The sequence below is a fragment of the Antedon bifida genome, chromosome 1 (genome assembly GCF_963402885.1).
Source record: "Antedon bifida chromosome 1, ecAntBifi1.1, whole genome shotgun sequence".
NCBI classification, from domain to species: Eukaryota; Metazoa; Echinodermata; class Crinoidea; order Comatulida; family Antedonidae; genus Antedon; species Antedon bifida.
This window is the reverse complement of record NC_136226.1, coordinates 3,827,212-3,846,082: the sequence shown is the minus strand read 5'-3', so window position 1 is coordinate 3,846,082 and position 18,871 is coordinate 3,827,212. Positions and strand designations below refer to the sequence as shown.

The 18,871-nt window shown below is 32.1% G+C and overlaps 1 protein-coding gene across 1 annotated transcript in view; it reads right to left on the bottom strand.

Annotated features, from left to right (window-relative positions):
* Nucleotides 1-142: 142 nt before the first annotated feature.
* The window catches only part of LOC144838212 (alpha-catulin-like), a 33,986-nt gene continuing 15,257 nt past the window's right edge, over nucleotides 143-18,871 (bottom strand). Inside the window, exons 4-16 of the mRNA XM_078693566.1 lie at nucleotides 18,351-18,440; nucleotides 16,145-16,312; nucleotides 13,126-13,329; nucleotides 12,859-12,945; nucleotides 9,961-10,119; nucleotides 9,616-9,708; nucleotides 8,189-8,339; nucleotides 6,580-6,617; nucleotides 5,492-5,542; nucleotides 5,033-5,236; nucleotides 4,656-4,838; nucleotides 3,860-3,943; nucleotides 143-3,699 (exon numbers count right to left, since the gene is read on the bottom strand). Coding sequence (XP_078549692.1) covers nucleotides 3,517-3,699; nucleotides 3,860-3,943; nucleotides 4,656-4,838; nucleotides 5,033-5,236; nucleotides 5,492-5,542; nucleotides 6,580-6,617; nucleotides 8,189-8,339; nucleotides 9,616-9,708; nucleotides 9,961-10,119; nucleotides 12,859-12,945; nucleotides 13,126-13,329; nucleotides 16,145-16,312; nucleotides 18,351-18,440 — 1,695 coding nt within the window. The 3' untranslated portion in view covers nucleotides 143-3,516. The remainder of the gene's footprint in view (nucleotides 3,700-3,859; nucleotides 3,944-4,655; nucleotides 4,839-5,032; nucleotides 5,237-5,491; nucleotides 5,543-6,579; nucleotides 6,618-8,188; nucleotides 8,340-9,615; nucleotides 9,709-9,960; nucleotides 10,120-12,858; nucleotides 12,946-13,125; nucleotides 13,330-16,144; nucleotides 16,313-18,350; nucleotides 18,441-18,871) is intronic.

Sequence of the window (18,871 nt, the reverse complement as noted above, 5' to 3'; positions counted from 1 at the left end):
AAAATTCAGGCAACTTCACTGCAGTGGTGTAACAGCTATGACTTCTTACTGGTCAAACTCCATGGCCTCAAAGCTTAAGGGGAGCAGGGCCCAGAAAAAAAATCCAATACAATATAAATTCAAACAAAAATACATTTTGTAATATTCACTTTACAATCTATTTATTAAATGCTATACAGAGAACAAGTATTATGGTAGCAGTGATTGACAAACTGCTATTATGACAATTAGTAAATAAACATTAATTGTTTATACATTTATTAGCTATTGCTTGTCTAGTGTTATGAGTAATATACATAAGCTTTAATACAAAATATACAAGTTTATAATAATTGTTGTTAAGCTCTGTCTACACTATCAAACTTTATGTGACAAAAAAATGTGATGTGCCCTTATATGGACATGATGATGTCATATCACTACCATATTTAAGCATATCATTACCATATTTGGCCACATCACACTTTTTTTGTCAAACTAGTTTGATAGTGTAAACAGCACTTTAACTAACAAGCTCTGGTATGAGAGTGGAATATCAACCCATAGGGGTGTGAGAATTAACGATGTATTGTCCCCCAAAAACATGGAAAATGAAGATTAATAAAATCAGACTTTAAATAGGCTATTTTGCAGTTTTAATAAAGTTATTCACTTCTGTAAAAAAAATATAATTATTTTTTTAAGACAAAAGAAATTTTAACCAAAAACCTTTGTCTATTTTTTTGGTTTAAATTATATTTTTCAGGTAAATATATATTTTTTCAATCCAGTTTTTAGTCAAAGTGAATAACTATTATGTAACATTAAAATGGCATATTCAACAACAAAATGAAAAAAAAAAAATTTTAGGGGGACCTTTTAAGGGTAGATCCAAATTTTGTCTACAGCAAAAATTAAATTATGAATTATGATTTTATATATATTTTTTTGTTATCTAGGATCCTCCCATGTTTACCCACTCCCTGACATACTGTATCAATCCATAGATTGGGTAGGGAAATCTTGGTTTTGAGCCAGCCCCACAAAAAGACTCAAATACCATACAAATATTACAATTAAAGATAATTGAAAGTTGATTTCATCCTTGTTTTGGTAAAATAATTAATAAAATATAATATGAATTCCTGGCTGCCTGCCCTACCCCCAATTCATTACAATTCAAAATGTGTTTGGCCTACTTAATACTTTGTCTCTCTTAATTCTGAATCAAAAATATATGTTAATAAGTAGATTTCACTTATCAAATTATAAAAATCTTGATTTTAATAATTACTAGTTTTAATAGTCAATATCATTTTTGCATTATAAACTCACAAAGTTAAATAAATATTGTTGACATTTTTTGAAAGGTTTAATTGTAAATAATCACCTCTGTAATATTGCAGATGTTTACTGAATCCCGAATTATTTCACACTACTTACATGCATTGCACTAAACCAGTGTTATGTAGTGGCTTAGCACAAGAATGATGTCCAGTTTCAAAAGAGCAAAAAGATCAATTTATAAAAATGAATACTATTTTGTGACATACATATGTTTTGTGCTAAAAATAAAGATTTACAATTTAACAACACAAAATGAACAGTTATGAAAGTTTTGAAAGACTTGTTATGTGAATGTGATAACAATTTACACACAATATTTTAAATCTTACATATAAATGGAAATACTCAAGTTATAGCTTAACTGTTGCATTAATGTGAACATGATACACAAATGTTACAAAATGTAAATGAATTAATTAGTATTACAGTATATCATATTTAATGAAAAATCAGAGTTCATAGATTTTCTCAATAGTTAATATTGGATCCGTGACCTTTCGTGATAAATTCCACAACTTTATAAAGACTTTTGAAATGTTTTACATAATATTGATGTCATAGAAAGCAAACTAATTGTATAAAATGGTGTCCAATTTATTAATAACACTTTTTAAATGTACATAACTTTATAAAGAAAGGCCTGGGAAGAATTTAGAAAAGAAGAATTTTAGTAAAAATGTTCATTTTTTCCAAGACATGTATGAACCCTGAAAGGTGTAAAACCAACGCCCTGAAAACTAGAATATTAAATATTACTTCCCCCCCTTCCACTACTTGTCCAGTTTCAGAGGTTTGAATGCAAACATTTCAATATATGTTAACTGTAAAATTAATATGAATATATTACATTTAATATACTAACAAATTAATATTTTTTATAAACTAACAAAGTTAATCAATAAATGTACTGTGAAATTAATAGATTTATATGAAAAAGATATATTTGAACACCCTTAATACAGACACTTTGTTCCATTTTCTAAATTCTGCATCCTTATCTTTGTAATAAATAATTCTGAAGACCTTGTTTAACCCCCCAAGTTCCTGTGCCTATGTATGAGGCTGCTTACACTATATGTTAAACGTTATAGAAATCACACCACTAATCAACTTTCTATTTTTGTCAAACCATTCTGCTTGCATTGTTATATTTATTGGTCGAATAAATTGATTGAATTGAAATCACATTGCCGACATGATTAACACTCCCTGCCACATATGTTTAAACATTCATAGTTATAAATAAACCTACTAACTTTTATTGGAATAACATCGATTTCAAGGTCCATATTAGGAATAGGAGTAAGTACAGTACATGAATTTTGATTCCATTATAAAAATGTCTTTCCTCGTCCTTAAAGATAAGCTCCATATCCTGAAAAACTTTAATACAAATAAATTAAGTACACATAATTGGTATTCATACTGGCACACCTAGAGGTTTGACCTATAACCTATGACCTATTCTAATTGTCTACACTGGAAGTTACATAGCAGGTATGATAGCTAGCTAACTATAATGGTCCTATTTCATTTGGTTTTATTCGTTTATATGATAACAATGTTTGCTAATATTTTATCATTGGTTTCCTATATGGTCATGTTTGTTTAATGTTGAGTATGTTCACACTATGCATGGTACTTGCTTAACTAAAGCCAGACAGTACTAAAGCCAGGTGACTAAAGTCAGATGTAAGTAAAACCTTTGATAAGCTATATTTAGCAACAAGCAACTGGCCTAGAACTGTTTTGGTACTTTTCACTATGTGACTGGCGAGATACTCCTGGTGTACACTAATCCTTGTCTAATCATGAATTGGCACACATGTGAACACGCACTAATACATACATTAAAACTACACAATGCATATGCTAGCGTAACTAGTGTCATTACACCCATAAATAAACACTGGTTTTTCTTGAACATATTTTAAAGTGTTGAGTACAGTAACATCCCTCAATTACAAACACTTCATTTACATTACATGTGTAACATTGTTGCTAAAATAATGTACTATATTGCGACTGCCATAACATCTGAAATTGTTATTTTCTAAATAAAAGTCCTAGAGGTCAGAGTGTTGTGTTCACTTGGACTTTCCTCCAAAAACACAAAGTTTGTCGGGACAAAATTGTATGCAAATGAAGGATGATACTGTACCACCAATTACGCTAGCAGCTGTCGTAATGTCATATGCGATCAAACGCATCGATGTTGGCGATGGTCTTAACATTGCGAAGAAGACTGCCATCTGACTTCGTACTAAGGACACTAGCTGCAGAGTCTGAATCGTCTCCGTTGCTCCTTGTCTCCATTACTGAACCGCCGTGCCTCCATATGGGATGGGTAGAATGAGGAGTCCTGATATTGTACTGAAATTGCAACATATTGTAATTATTTAATCAGCTCAACTCAAACTCCAACTTCTACATGATATGAAAAGCCATTAGACCACTAAATGTTTATTCCTAGAATAATATTACAAATGCAAAGGTATTGCTGTCTCTAAAAACCCACTGGTACACTACTTACTTTAACTACTAGAGTATTGCACAGTGGAAGCATTTGGCTGATAGATGCTAACAAGTTCTTGGTCTCTTGAATACTCCCATTCACCTACAATAAGCAAGAGAAGATAATTATTAGGCAACTGCTGGAGTGACTTATTGTAAACAACTTATGACATCATAGCACAGATCTCTATTGTTCAATGCTCCTTCGTAATGATCAAGGTTTTGTGATCTGTGCTTTATTGATCGTATTTATAGTTACAGTGCTCAGCCACAGGAAATAAAGTAGTGAGGTTGACGCAAGAAAAGAGAACAATCTCTGTGCTGGGCTTTCAAAGGCCTCTGTGAAAAAGTGGTCAAGTTGAAACCTTACAACCGTACTGGTGGCTACACCTCGAGTTAAGTTAATAATCTTTTGTCCTATTAGTGGTTTCTTGTTCTTGACAAAATGAACAGAAATGGACCATAACACTGGGTGTAACTAGGATCAGAAAAGACTAGGCCCAGTTCTACCACCAGAACTATGACCTAGGAGTGCCTTGAACCTGTGACTATATTATTTGTGTGCTTTGCGGTGTGCCTGCTGCTCAGCCACACTTTTATTCATTTAGTTTTGATATATCTGTAGTTTCTACAAAGCACGGTAGAATCCCAACAACATATTTTCTAGACAAGTATATGATTACGTAGTAACATTAATAAAATGATTTTACTCATTTTAACTTTAATTTAATAGATTATGACTTATTGTTAAAATTATTAAAATTATCAATCATCAATTCCAATAATTGTACGAAGCAGCTAACATTTCAACAAACCTTAGCAAATGTCTGTATTTTACCAAGTGATGGTGACTTAGTTGTATAATGGAGCTGTTGGCATAGCGATGGTAAACTCTGTAGATGGTGCACAAGCTGATCTGGTAGCAGACCACCTTCTGGTATCATGCTGTTGAAATCTTTAAGAACTCGAAACAGTTTATTACCCTCCTCCGCAAAATACTGATGACAGAAGAAACAAATGTTTATTAAAATGGCAAGAAATTAATTGGTCCCATTTACTACACAAAGAGTTCTTTGCTATTTACCACAATAAAACATCTTTAAACTGTGCTTTGAGAGGAAATTGTTTATGACTTTTGCTTGTGCATTACCTGCCTTTACCATAATTATTTGACCTCTATTTGACCTCTTACCTCCGCTTGCTTAAATAAATCCTGGGTTGTTTTTAATGGACCTTCTCCTCTTGTGAATAAATACATTGAGTAAGCCATACTAGACATGTTCTTAGCTCGCTTTAAAATATCATTCTCTGCATCCTCCCACTTATCTGTTTCCACGTCTAGTTCTGATGTCATTAGCTTCAATTCTAACCCTAGTTTTGCAATCCTTGCTTGTTCCTATAAAAAATATAATAACATAATTAATCCTAAAGTAAACCATAAATGAATTTTGTTGTCTCTATTTTGATTGGCAAACCGGATGGAACTAGGTGAATGGCACACTCTATTTTGCTTGGACACAGATTTATAAAACAAGATGAATTTAAAGTCTCTATTTTGCTTAGGCATACAGGATGGGATCAGGTGTATAGCTGCAGTTAAGGAATATTTTGGCTAAGTAATGATAGGGTAAAAGCTTATGCTTATGCCTACCTCTGCATCAAGTTTAACTGGTCTAGATGATTTCATAGTAGTACCATGTTTCTGTAATTATATAAAATAAATTAGCATTAAAAGATGTCAGTAATTTCACACTTTAAGGAGATTGTAAAACTTTACTATTAACAAAAATCATTATCAACATCCCTTTGTTTTGGCAACATTTCAGGATTGCTATTATTAGGAAGAGTGCAGTGCCATAGTTCATAAGAGGCGTGTATATAACAGGAGAAGTGCATGAGCTCACAGGGGGATGGTACTGGCTCACATGAGGACTGTGGGAGCTTGTAGGGGTGAACAAGCTTAAAGGAGGAGTGCAAGAGCTCATAGAAGGAGTGCATGAGCAGGGAGGACTGCAAGAACTCACAAGAGGAATGCATAATCTTGAAAGAGGACTTCAAGAGCTCACATGTGGAATGCAGATGCTGCTTATAGAAAGAGTGCAGGAGCTCAAAGGAGAAGGGCAAGAGCTCACAAGTGGAGTGCAGGCGATGTTCATAGAAAGAGTGCAGGAGCTCAAAGAAGGAGTGCAAGAGCTCACAAGTGGAGTGCAGGCGCTGCTCATAGAAAAGAGTGCAAGAGCTCGCCAGGGAAGTGCAAGAGCTGCTCATAGAAAGAGTGCAGGAGCTCAAAGGAGGAGTGGAAGAGCTCACAAGTGGAGTGCAGAACGCTGCTCATAGAAAGAGTGCAGGAGCTCATAGGCGGAGGGCAAGAGCTCACAAGTGGAGTGCAGGCGCTGCTCATAGAAAAGAGTGCAAGAGCTCGCAGGAGAAGTGCAAGAGCTGCTCATAGAAAGAGCGCAGGAGCTCAAAGGAGGAGTGCAAGAGTTCGCAGGAGGAGGAGGAGTGCTAGAGTTCGCAGGAGGAGTGCATGACCTCTTAGGAGTGCAATACTGGTAGTAGGTAGGTAATATGTGCATCTATGTATTATAAGATTAATATAGTGATTATTATATTAATTGTCTGTTGACAATCTGAGAAAAAAATTAGTTTAAGACTAATGGTGATAAAATGGACATAATAACGATGTTTTAACAACAGATTATCAAAACCTTGAGTATATAATAAGTTGCTTTTACTTACACCTGGTCGAGGAAGTGACAAATAAACGTGCTTCGTATCTAAAATGAGAAAATGATGAATAATTAAAGGATAAAGAAATTCATTTGTCTCAATCTGAATCCAATCATCTGAGACAGTTTCCATGGCAATTCAAGCGTGCAGGACTTACAAATGCATTAGCGATAATAAGGCTAATCTTGTCCTCAAATTGTTTTATTTTTATCAAATATAGATATATCTAGGTCAATAATGTTGAAATGAATTGAGACACTATTTTTATTTTATGGTTTACAGTATTGTTATAAAGTCTGATATTATGAGGTGTTACGATCAGTTTGTCTTCAAACTGAATGCATGTTTTGTATGTATGCTATCATATATTTTGCATTGAACATGAAATAAATGTTATATTGAACGTCTGTTACTACTAGGCTCTTTATAAATAATGAAGCATAATTACTACAATAAGTATTTAAAGATAAGGAAATTATAAACATATTCATATACAGTATGGTATAAAACATACAATAGAACCTTAAGGGAACATCATTTGGATCTACCAAAATGTTCCTTTAATATGGGTGTCCCCTGAATAGACTATAGTGTAAACACATATATTCCCCCTTTTTTTGTTTCACATGTGTGTTTCCCCTTAATTGGGTTGTCTCAAGGCAGGGACAGAACTCTGCCTTAGATTATAACATACACATGATAACACAACAATAACAAAATCTTGTGATAGTACTTGAAATAGATTCAGTTACCACGTCTATTGTAATATAATTTTTATACTTTATATTTAAGTCTTGGATGACATACAACAGACTGATTTTACAACAAAAATAAAATCTTTTGAAACAGTGACAAGTACTTGGAATAGAAGACAAATTCAGGTTAATCATTCAGTATACCGCATCTACAAAAATTTTTTCTAATAGTTCTGCCTGTTTAATTACAGGTTTAATTACACACTTACAACTAAACTTGTCAGTATTGTCAGATTGCATTGCAGTGATCGATATACAAGCTGACAGAGATACTGTGACTGACATATGTCAATCAACAAAGGTTATAACATAAAGAAGATTGTCTACAACTTGCTAATCAACAAGCAATTATCGTTGAGTAAGTATGGGGTGTCATGTGCATTATGAAAGGAAGAGATAAAACATACGCATGCTTTGTGTGAATGCTGATATATACAGTATTATCATTTATATATACATGTAAATCCAAAGGCAAATTACTGAAAAAATGATAATGCTGTGGGTATCAGTGACTGGATCTCAATGGAGATACAAAAAAAAATATGTAAAAAGCTAACTCAAAACAATAAAGTAAAACAGCCAGAAAGATTTGAGCTTTCGGACAACACTAGCCGAACATCAGTGATCATTTATAAATTATATATTTATAGATTTTTTTAAAACAATTTTTGTAAAACAAATATAATATAAAAGCAGAATTTTATTTAATGTTTGTTGAAGACAGATCTATGTTTTGTTTTCAACTATATACATTACAACCCTTTGGGACACCCCTATTCAGGGGACACTTTCTTGTGAACCGAACAAGGTGCAATATATGTTTTACACTACATTTATGAAAGAACAACAGCACATATACTTACTAGCTCTGCCCGTGCAAGTGTCAGTTATTTCTTTCATGATCATATTAATCTCTTTCACCTGCCATTGCCATGTGTTGCTAAAAACATCTACGTTTTCTTTTGCAATTTTACTGGTAGGGTTTATTGCGAACGTCGAGAACGCTGTTACAAGCTACAAAATTACAACAAATTAACATGTTGTCATGCAAACATTTTGAAGTAAAAATGGCGAACCGGTAATAATGTAAAAATACCAACAATCTATTACAGGTAATTGGTCAATTAAAACAGTCTGAGAATGTGTCGGATAAATATTTTGTGACCTAGTACTGTCATCAAGTCATCACCAAATACTGTAATGGTCAATTAGTTTCACCATATTACGGTTCTCAAAAATCTGTGTAGCCCAAACTATAATAGATTTAATTTTTCCAGTTCCTGTGTAACCTTTTCAAATTTTATCAAATAAAAAAAAAGTGAAAAAAGCAATTGTTCAGAAAAGAAATATGACTGATCATACAGTACTAGGTGTTCCGACTGGTCTTGCATATGAGCTCTTTAGATAATAAAAAGCACAGAAATACATAATAGCTTTATTTGTACATTGAATTATTTGAATTACAGTAATAAACAAAGTTCAGTACATAAACAATTAATTCTGATTGTATATTGAAGAAAATAAATGTCCTAAACAAGACATTTCAAATTTATTTTTCAAATACCTTTCTCTATAACAGATTTGATCGATATGATTATAAGAATGCTTTTAAATTTTGTGCTTCGTAAAATATTTAAGATAAAATAAATCATGCCAAGTTGGTTGAGTGTTTATGTTTAATATTATGCATGTGAAACTTAATTCATGAATTTATTTAATACTATATTTAATGAAGCTTTTCAACTATGGCATGTGAAACTGAAGTTATTCATTTTGAAATTACGATCAATAAAAAATGTAAAAAGTAAAATATGACGATTATAAATTTGAAAAAAAAGTTTAGGAAATTTCTTTCATTTTTCAAATTAAAATTAATACATTATAAATTCTGAGATTTTCTTTTTGAGAATTATAACAAATCATAATGTATAAAAAGGTGATTAAATTATATAAAAAATGAAAGAGGCAATAAAGGTTCCAGTTTTGGACAAAAAAAAATCTTCAAGAAATTCATAGGGCAATTATGATTGTTTGCATTTGTTGTTATGTTGGCATGGTTACCACTTTAAACCTTAATATGATGTGCGCCACAGCATAGATTATATTATTACATGGAAATGCAATTTGCAAATGAAAGTAGACTAATAAAGCTAGACACAAATACTTTTTAAAATAAAAAAGAAACAAAATCTGTAACCCAAATAATACTATTTAATTATAATTTGTTTCAATGCAAATACAACTAAATAGAGAAAGAAAGTTTGTTGTTATAATAAATAATAATAATTACCTGTGGCGCTAACTTAATCATGTTGCTTTCTGCATTTTCCAGGCCAATTGCCACCGGTGGTTTGGATGCTACATGACGCATCAACTTACAGGCCTAGAAAAATAAAAACACAAGTCAGGAAACATAAAGCTTTTACTTGTTACTTGGTTGTTAGCTATCCTCATGATTGGGAAAATCAGGCCATCATTGACTGTTCTGTTGACATATGCATTGACTTTGCATGAGAGAGACCAACAACTTATGTGACAAAGGACAACCAAGTTAGGTAAGGTCAAATGATGTGTCATCGGTCTGGACCTAGAAACCACTAAAACTAGGTCAAGGTGGTAAGCAATGAATGTATACCTCCTGTAATTGCTCTGAATATTGCATGAATTTTTCAGCTGAACTCTGAACCCTGTCAATTTGTCCAAACGTAGCCGCTTCCCTTAATTTACTTGTTAACTCATCTTGGTCACTACTCCTAAATATTTCCTCTGCTTGACTTAGTGCTGTCATTTGAAGCTAAATATGAAAAAAAAAAAAAATTTTGAAAGCTTAAACAACTGTATGTGTAGTAAGTGGAGTGTAAGGGAATGTGGCGCAGTGATCATGAGATGGTGGGTTCGAATCCAATGCTTGTTGCATTGCTTGTGTCTAGGCAAGAAACTTTACTTATGTTGGCCTCTCTACACCCAGGTGTACATGTGCATCTGGTATTAAAATCAAGACACAACTTTTCGCTGATTGCTATCTAGCATTATGGGAGTGTTTTCATACGTGTTTGATACGAAAATGGGTAATGATGTGTACAACGCTTAGGGTTTCACAACATTAGGCACTTTACAAACCTAGGAAATTTTTTATTAATAAACATTTTGTGGCAAAAAAAAACTGCTACAGCTCTTCTTAATGCCAATACATTTGAAAAGGTACGGAAGCTCTGTCTACACAATCAAACATTATCACACTTTTTTGTCAAACTAGTTTGATAGTGTAGACAGAGCTTTAGATTACTCTTAAATCAATTTAAAATGTTAATCTTTTAGTCAATGAAATCCTCCACCTACACAAAACATAAAACAAATCCTATTAACTATGTTGGAATCACTCAACATATTAAAATCCATTATTAGTTATCCGCATTCAGCGGATAACTCCTTGGAACTGTCCTGTTTCATCTTTTTTTTTTTTTTTTTTCTGTATTATTCTTTCTTTCTGTCATTTTTGTGCAGAGCGTATCTCTAAAACTTGTAAAGTTAACATTTCATAACTTTGTTAACATGTGGGCATTCACGTGAAGTTGTGCTTTTTTATTTTTGAATGACGTCAGAGTTGCGCAACATGACTTACGCGCGTTTTAACGAATTTCGCGTATTTAACATAAATCAAAAACCATATAACATTTGAATTTAAAACTTAGTAAAAGTTTAATTTATATCTTGCGCTAACTGACTGTGAAAAAAAAATGGCATGTTTCACACAAAGTTACGCGCGCACGCGCGTTTAAAATTTCAAAATGCGAAAAATCAATTTCTAATCAACTTTCTACGCGTTTCATGTCATTTTAAGCATGTAAAAAATTCCCACGCGCGCGCATATTTTTACGCGCGCGGTGCGCACGTAGCATTGAAAACAATTTTTTTCGCGTTATTTATGTTTTTTTAGCCTTTTCTAGTAATTTTACCAACTTTTAAACATTTTTTACTTAAAATTACGTCATACGGGCACGTTGAATTGGATAACTTACGTGCGTTTTTGATGAAAAAGTTCAAAAATTTGTCAAAATTTGTCAAAATTATACCTTTTTTTAAACAGTCGTAGTTTCTAAACTAAACGGTAAAAGTTATTTTTATTACGTATTCTGGAAGTTGATGAGTTGTAGATATTGGATCATGCATTAATATGGCTAACCGGACATTGTGACGTCATCGTGTGGCCACGCGAATATAAAATATAGGATTTTTGTATCTTTCGTCTTAGCGTATCACATTTAATTGAGCGCATCTTCACTTATCCGTTTTCCAATTTCACCCCGATTTTGATATTCTGTAGGTAAATGAACTATCTTTCGTATGAGTTAAAAATATTTTAATTCTATGACGTCATCATGTTGAAAAAATTTAAATAACGTTGGTCACTTATTTTCTTCTTTAAAGTAACTTTCAATCTGTTATAGCTCGTCAGAATAAAAAGCTATAATCATGATTAAAACGTTTTCTGGAAGCTATTGGATTGTAGATACGAATTCATGTGAACATTTTTCCAATCCGATGTTGTGACGTCATTATATGGCCAGTTGAATAAAAAAAGTCGTATTTTCATCTTTTGCGTCATAGTTCATCACATTTAAAAGAGCGCGCATCTACATTTTACGTATTCAAATTTCTTCTACACGTTAACATGTTGTTGCTGAGATAATGTACTTCCGAAATTACTATCTTAGTGTTTCATTTTGATACCGTCGCCATGTTAAAAATAAGAATAAACGGGGGGTCCCGTAATTTCACCTATTCTACACTGTATGTAACATGTATACAGATTATACCGTTTGCACTGTATATACTATATGACACAAAATTGACAGAATTCGGCACTAACAGCATATGATATTCTTCAGTTCAGCTCATAATGCCCTAATCTTTTTCCGTGTGCAAAATTCCAACGTATGACGTGCGCGTGGCGTTTGTCGTGCGGATAACTAACTCGTCAAAGTGACGAGTTCAAGTCTAGTTTCAATTAAAACTAAACCGATTAAAAAAGTTAATTAAAAAAACAACCAAAATTGTGAGTATTTACAAAATATGAAAAGGCTGAAAAAAAAAAAAAATTATATTCAAATTAAATATACACAGGACGGTAATTGCCTTTTTGTAAACACAAGGATAATTTATTCATGTATGTAAATTTATTCATTGAGAAGATGAGAATTATTTTGTTTGTTTATTCCTTATTATTGCAGAGGTTGCTAATATCATATTTACACTCTTTACAAACATGGAAAAACAAATTGAATCAGACAGGATTTGAACCCAGAACGTGAAAATACGTAATATGTCACATTAAGCTCTGTCTACACTATCAAACTTTATGTGACAAAAAAATGTGATGTGCCCATATATGGACATGATGATGCCATATCACTACCATATTTTGGAATACCACTACCATATTTGGGCATATCACACTTTTTTTGCTTTTGTCAAACTAGTTTAATTGTGTAAACAGAGCTTTAAAAAACATTGGCAATGTTGGAGATTTTACCTGTTTTTTAACATCATCCACCGTTTTGATAGCTTTGTAGACACTTGTATCCAGCTCATCCTCATATCTCGCAGCATTACCTTGCTCCTGGTGTATGAAACATATTAAATATGAAAACTATTTGGCGAGTTACTTGCTATTATATGTGTTTGCAATAAAAAATAAAATGAAAAAAAAAAACACAAATAAACTCTAGAAAATACAAAAATTACAAATCACTGAGAAAAATAACGTTTTAAGGCAAAAAAGAAAAGGAAAAAAACTTACAATACGTTTACCAACTTGTACAAGGTGGTTGACATCAAGTTTAGCTTTGCTAAGCAGTTTAAGTATTCGTTCCCTCTGCTCATGCTGTGTGTAAGCGGAGTCAGTGAAGTCTTGTGTGGCATCAACAACTAAACTCAGTGTTGTCACTAGCTTGTCTTGTGTGTTGCTTTCTGCTTGTGTTACCTTAGATGTCTCAATTACATCCTAAATAAAATAAGAAAAAACAGACTGTTATCTAGAAAGTAGTGAAGTATTGGCTTGGTTTCCATTCCTAAGGTCCAAGGTTCAAACTTAACCTAGTGCCAAAGTTCAATCTTGACCTAGTGCCAAGGTTCAATCTTGACCTAGTACCAAGGTTCAATCTTGACCTAGTGTCATAGTTCAATCTTGAGCTAGTGTCATAGTTCAATCTTGGCCTAGTGTCTTAATTCAATCTTGACCTAGTGTCAATCCTCCACTTCCTAAGTCTCAAGTAAGACAATAGTTTATAAGCATTGATGTGCTACTGCTGTTGGATGTGAAAAAGAAGAAAAGCAGATTGCAGTTTTATGTTGGAAGAAGGTATAACGATCCATGGAATAATTAAGAAGATCAGGAAATTGCGAGACAGAAGCATGGAAAGAAGTCCCTGAAATTAGGAGTGAGCTCACAGCAGGAACATGGAGAATAGGAAACGTAGTGTAAATAATGAACAATGAAGACAGGAAAGAAAACATGGAGTGGGAGGTTTAAGTTATGAGATAAGATGGCTTTTGAGAGAGGAGAATGGACATGGAAGAATAGGTAGCTACTGTAACTGGATTAAACCACGTAGAGGCCTCTGAAAAGCATGAAGCAATACTAGGTCAAATGATAAAGATGGGAACTATTACAAGGAACATAATCTTTAACTAATACTGCGAGTATAATAATATAATAAAATAAATTATATTATATTTTGTTTCATATGTGATCGTAACTTTACTCTACCTTTTAACAAATTTTGACCTATATATTGGAAAGATCTAATACTAACTGAAAATAGGTTACAAATATACTAATATGGATTTAGTTAAATCTGAATAGTTTACCGTACCGGGCATGCTCAGTTGTCCATTTCATAGACAAGAAATCAATCTGATTTTTAATTTTAAGATGTAGGACCAAGTCATCTATAACAAAGATGCTTAGAAATCAATATAGTTGCCATGGTTATCATGTGATGAAAGAAGCCATTGATACTGAAAAGATATCTCCTCATGCTTTAGGCTAAGAATTCGTAGAAATGTTTTCAACGTTTTTTAGTTAATCAATGGACAGGTATTCTTTTGTTTAGAAAGAATGTATTGTAGAACTTGAAAATTAATGTTTTTACTTGAGAAATGTGTTGTTTGCTAAATGTTAGCTATAAAAAAAGTATATTTTGTAATCTGTTTTTAAAAGGTTTGCATTGATCACGACACATGCTGTAGGCTAAGTAAGATTCATAGAACTGGTTCAACGTTTTGTTCAAGTACTCCTTTTGTTTCTACGTAAACTTGATAAAAGAGAATGCGTTTTAATTGAAAAATGTCTTGTTTGTTATGTATGTATACTAAAAGGCATTTGTTCTAAATTTGTTTTAAAAATGTTTGCATAGGTGTTGTGTGTTACTGTATTATATTCATGTTTTCAAATTGTACTAAAACTAATTTCCCTTTTGTGTGAATCTTAGTATAATGTTATTTGAGGTGGAAGGTGATAATGGTGTTGATGATGATAACGATAAACGGTATGATTAAAGTAAGAGATGATGATGATGAAACTGTGAATGATAAAAGTGAGAGATGATGATGATGATGATAACTGTGATAATGATAAAAGTGAGAGATGATGATGATAAATGTGATAATGATAAAAGTGAGAGATGATGATGATGACGATGATGACTGTGATAATGATAAAAGTGAGAGATGATGATGATGATAACTGTGATGATAAAAGTTAGAGATGATGATGATGATAACTGTGATGATAAAAGTGAGAGATGATTATGATGAATGTGACAATAAAGGTGATATAGATATAAAGATGAGTGAAGATGATGGAAAATAATGATGATGCTAAAGTGATGAGATAATGAGATTATATACAATCAATATAAAAAAAAATGGCTTTTTCAATTCAAACAATTACTGTAGGAATAATCCTCATTTTTATTTTTCAGATTCACACATTAGTGGCTAATTACTGCCAAGGCCTCCTTGTACATTTGGTGATTTATTTCAAAGGTCAACAAGACTTGTAAACATGTAAAAATAGAATAATTTACCCTCAAACAATATCGTGGTAATAACAACAAAATATTGACATTTTTATCAGCTTGTAATAGCCATTGTAATTAAAGTCTTTCCTGTTTCTTTCAATCTTCTTCCGTTTTTTCTCAGCTGAGAGTTATTGATATTTTGAAAGACAGACTGAAACAATTGTTCCGACAATGGAAATGGTACATTTCTATAGTGCTATATTAATAAAGATCAGAGCGTTTGGGGGATGACATTAGATGTTAAACTTTTCTATAACATGATTCTCCCTTTAAAGTTACGTACGTTCAAGAAACGAAAGATGGCGGTGACATTCAATTCTTATACGATTTTTCAATACAGTAGAACCTTGATGGGAAACCTTTTGAACATAACAGTCCTCTCAATAGAGGTGTCTTCAGAATAGGGATTGGCTGTAGTGTTAAACAATATTTTTCCTCATTTGCTTCCCAGGAAAGTGCTCCCTTAATAGGTGTCAAAAAGCAGGGTTTCTTATTTAACAAAACATTGAACAAAATAAGAACATTATAAATATTCAAATCAGAAATCGGACAATAACCACCAGGACAATACCCATCCATTATGGACTGTACCATTGTTAGAATGAGGGGTGTATGACAATGTTAAGTGTTAGCTTGTTCATCAATCTTTACAGTAGAATGAGGTTATATCTGTTACTTCCTATTATACTATTATAAATCTCATCAACATTGATAAAAACAACTACAAATACTTACACTAAGCGTGTGTAAAAGATTGTAAATATTTTTCGGTTTTACGAGTACGGACATTGACGAACTATCCAACAATACTTCATCTAACATTTGGAATGCTTTGCGCATCATTCGAAAGACACCGGTACAATTATCTTGCGCTGATTGACAGTCGGGATGACGAATACATGTCTAAAAGAGAACGAAAATTTTTAAATGGATTCACAATAACAAAACAAAACTACTACTGTAAGGGTATGTTCTGATCTATGGATAATAATCCTAACTACAGTATACCCTTAGGGAAAAAAATAAATAAAAAAGAAAACAATTGAGCTTCTCTACTTTATCAATATCAAGATGTCAGTATTATGCCTAGTAGTATTAATATTTTATAGACTGCATACAGTAAATGACATTTTTTATCCTAAAATAGGTTTTCAAGATTGTCAATAGTTTGGTACATTATATTACAGATATCACCAGTGCATTATTGCATATTAAAATTGATGCACACATCGCTGACAGGATAAGTTAAAAAGTATCTTTTATACCTAAACAATATATCAAATGCTTTTAACAGATAACTATTAGAAAAACAAACTTGAAATGAAATTGTTACACATTCTTTATAGCGAAAAAGACTAAAAATGTGGTTAGTCTATTGTTTCGCAGGTAAATATTTGATATTGTAGGAAACGAAAATGATCTGTGTAAACTAATTTATATATAAATTGAGATTTGAAGGAAAATATCTTATAAATTCAGACAGTGTTCTCTCGATTGCCATCAAGTTTTTTGGCTCCAAATTAATGGTATATAAAATAGACGATTGTCTAGTACTGTAGTAGTGGTAGGTTAGGCCTTTAACCAAGAGCTATTGAATGAGAATTTAATAATTTGATCAATATAATAGTAATACAATATCTTTTGTAATTCAATTTGTAAAAAATCTAATATAATTGTACTAATCGAAGTAATAGATTAGATCCTATCACCTAGGATCCTGTAATTTTTTAATTCTCCAGAATTGTTTTTTATAATTGGGAAAGAAAACAAAATTATCTACAGGTAGATTGTTTAAATTGAAGGTTTTTTTTACCTTTTCCTATTTTGTGGGAGAAGGTTGTAGTTATTCTTCTACATTATGAGAGGTTTGTTCATTTCAAAGTGCTATACATTATAACTATAATCATGCTATTTATGTCTGGTGATTTTAAATTAAAAAGGCAATTAGCACGAAAAAGAACCACTGTGTGATGAGATTACATCAATATTTGCGAATTTTAAAAACTGACATGACGTCCCTAATCACTCTATAAAGATTATCGATTTAAAAACCTCTGAGAATTGTTAGTAATATTACAGTGATCATTATATTGACATCATGTTTCATCATGATTGTTTTGGAATTGCATCGGAAAACAAAATCGAAAAACGGTTGTAAAGTAATGCTGTTTGCATTAGGAAGTAGCGTCATTATTTTTACATTATGGCATCATACGCATTATGCATTAAAATGGTATCATAACAAATGATGTTGATGTACAAAAAATTGCAACAAAAATACAATGATAGCAAATTATCATAAATTTGATTGTAAAAAAAATGTATTATTCTGAACAATAGCAATGTATACTGTATGCACTTAACACATTTATTTAACACTAATTATTATTTTATTATTATGTTACATAAGATACCACCAAAGGACAACTACACCTAAAGCTTTGTTCAGACATAACATAAGAAAGTAAGTGCAAACACTAAGTAATTTGACCAATCATAATGCAATGGATCATCCAAATTGTCGCTTGTTATTGGTCAACTCATCCAAGTTGGAACAATGTTTTAAGACAATTTAGGCCATAATAAGCATAACTACAGTATACAAATCCATGTTTTTATTTGTCTAGGAGATGTTTTTTTTGGGGTAATTGTCTGAGCCAATTGATTATCTTGTTTTCATGTTGATTTAACCTGTTAACAAACCTCTGTGGTTTAGATGTTATTCATCCTGTAAGCAAAATGTTGCATTTTCGAATCTGGTCAGAAAATCAGATCAGATTTCAAATGGAACTTTCTGCAGACATGATTATTGATTTGTGAATTAGTTAGTATTTAGTGTACAATTTATTTTCCTTTCCTCTAACAACAAACTTTATAACGTGTTTGCTTTTTAAAATATTTCAGCGCTGTCTAGAAACAAAATTTATGAAGTTGCACTAACTTTGCAGGATGTCAACAACATCATTGTTGATTTTTCTAAGACTCCCCTAGCCGCTGCCATCTGCACTCGTATTCGTTCATCTTTCAAGTCCTGCAAAATGGATACATCTAATTATTTGATCACATCATATCATAAATCATAAAACAGACAGCAACTTCAATAATTCTTGTCTTAGGAATCTTATTAATCATTCAATAGCAAACGTCACATTAACTCTTACAATGCATTATTCAATCACCATCATTTTACTACTTGTACAAATGACAAGCAAAACCATTAAATGTTAATTGTCAATTTCAATGTAGGCCTCTCTCTCTATCTAATATAACATTCAGCATGCTGAACAGTGTTAATTATATTTAAAAAATACTGTATCATACATTCAGGTGACAGAAGGTGATAGCTACGGTATACTCCATTTGAAAGAAGTTATTCTAACCTAATCAAATTTTCTTTTTTTCAACTTACAGTAATCATTCCAAATAATAGGCATACTGTATGATAATCTTTCAATTAAAAAG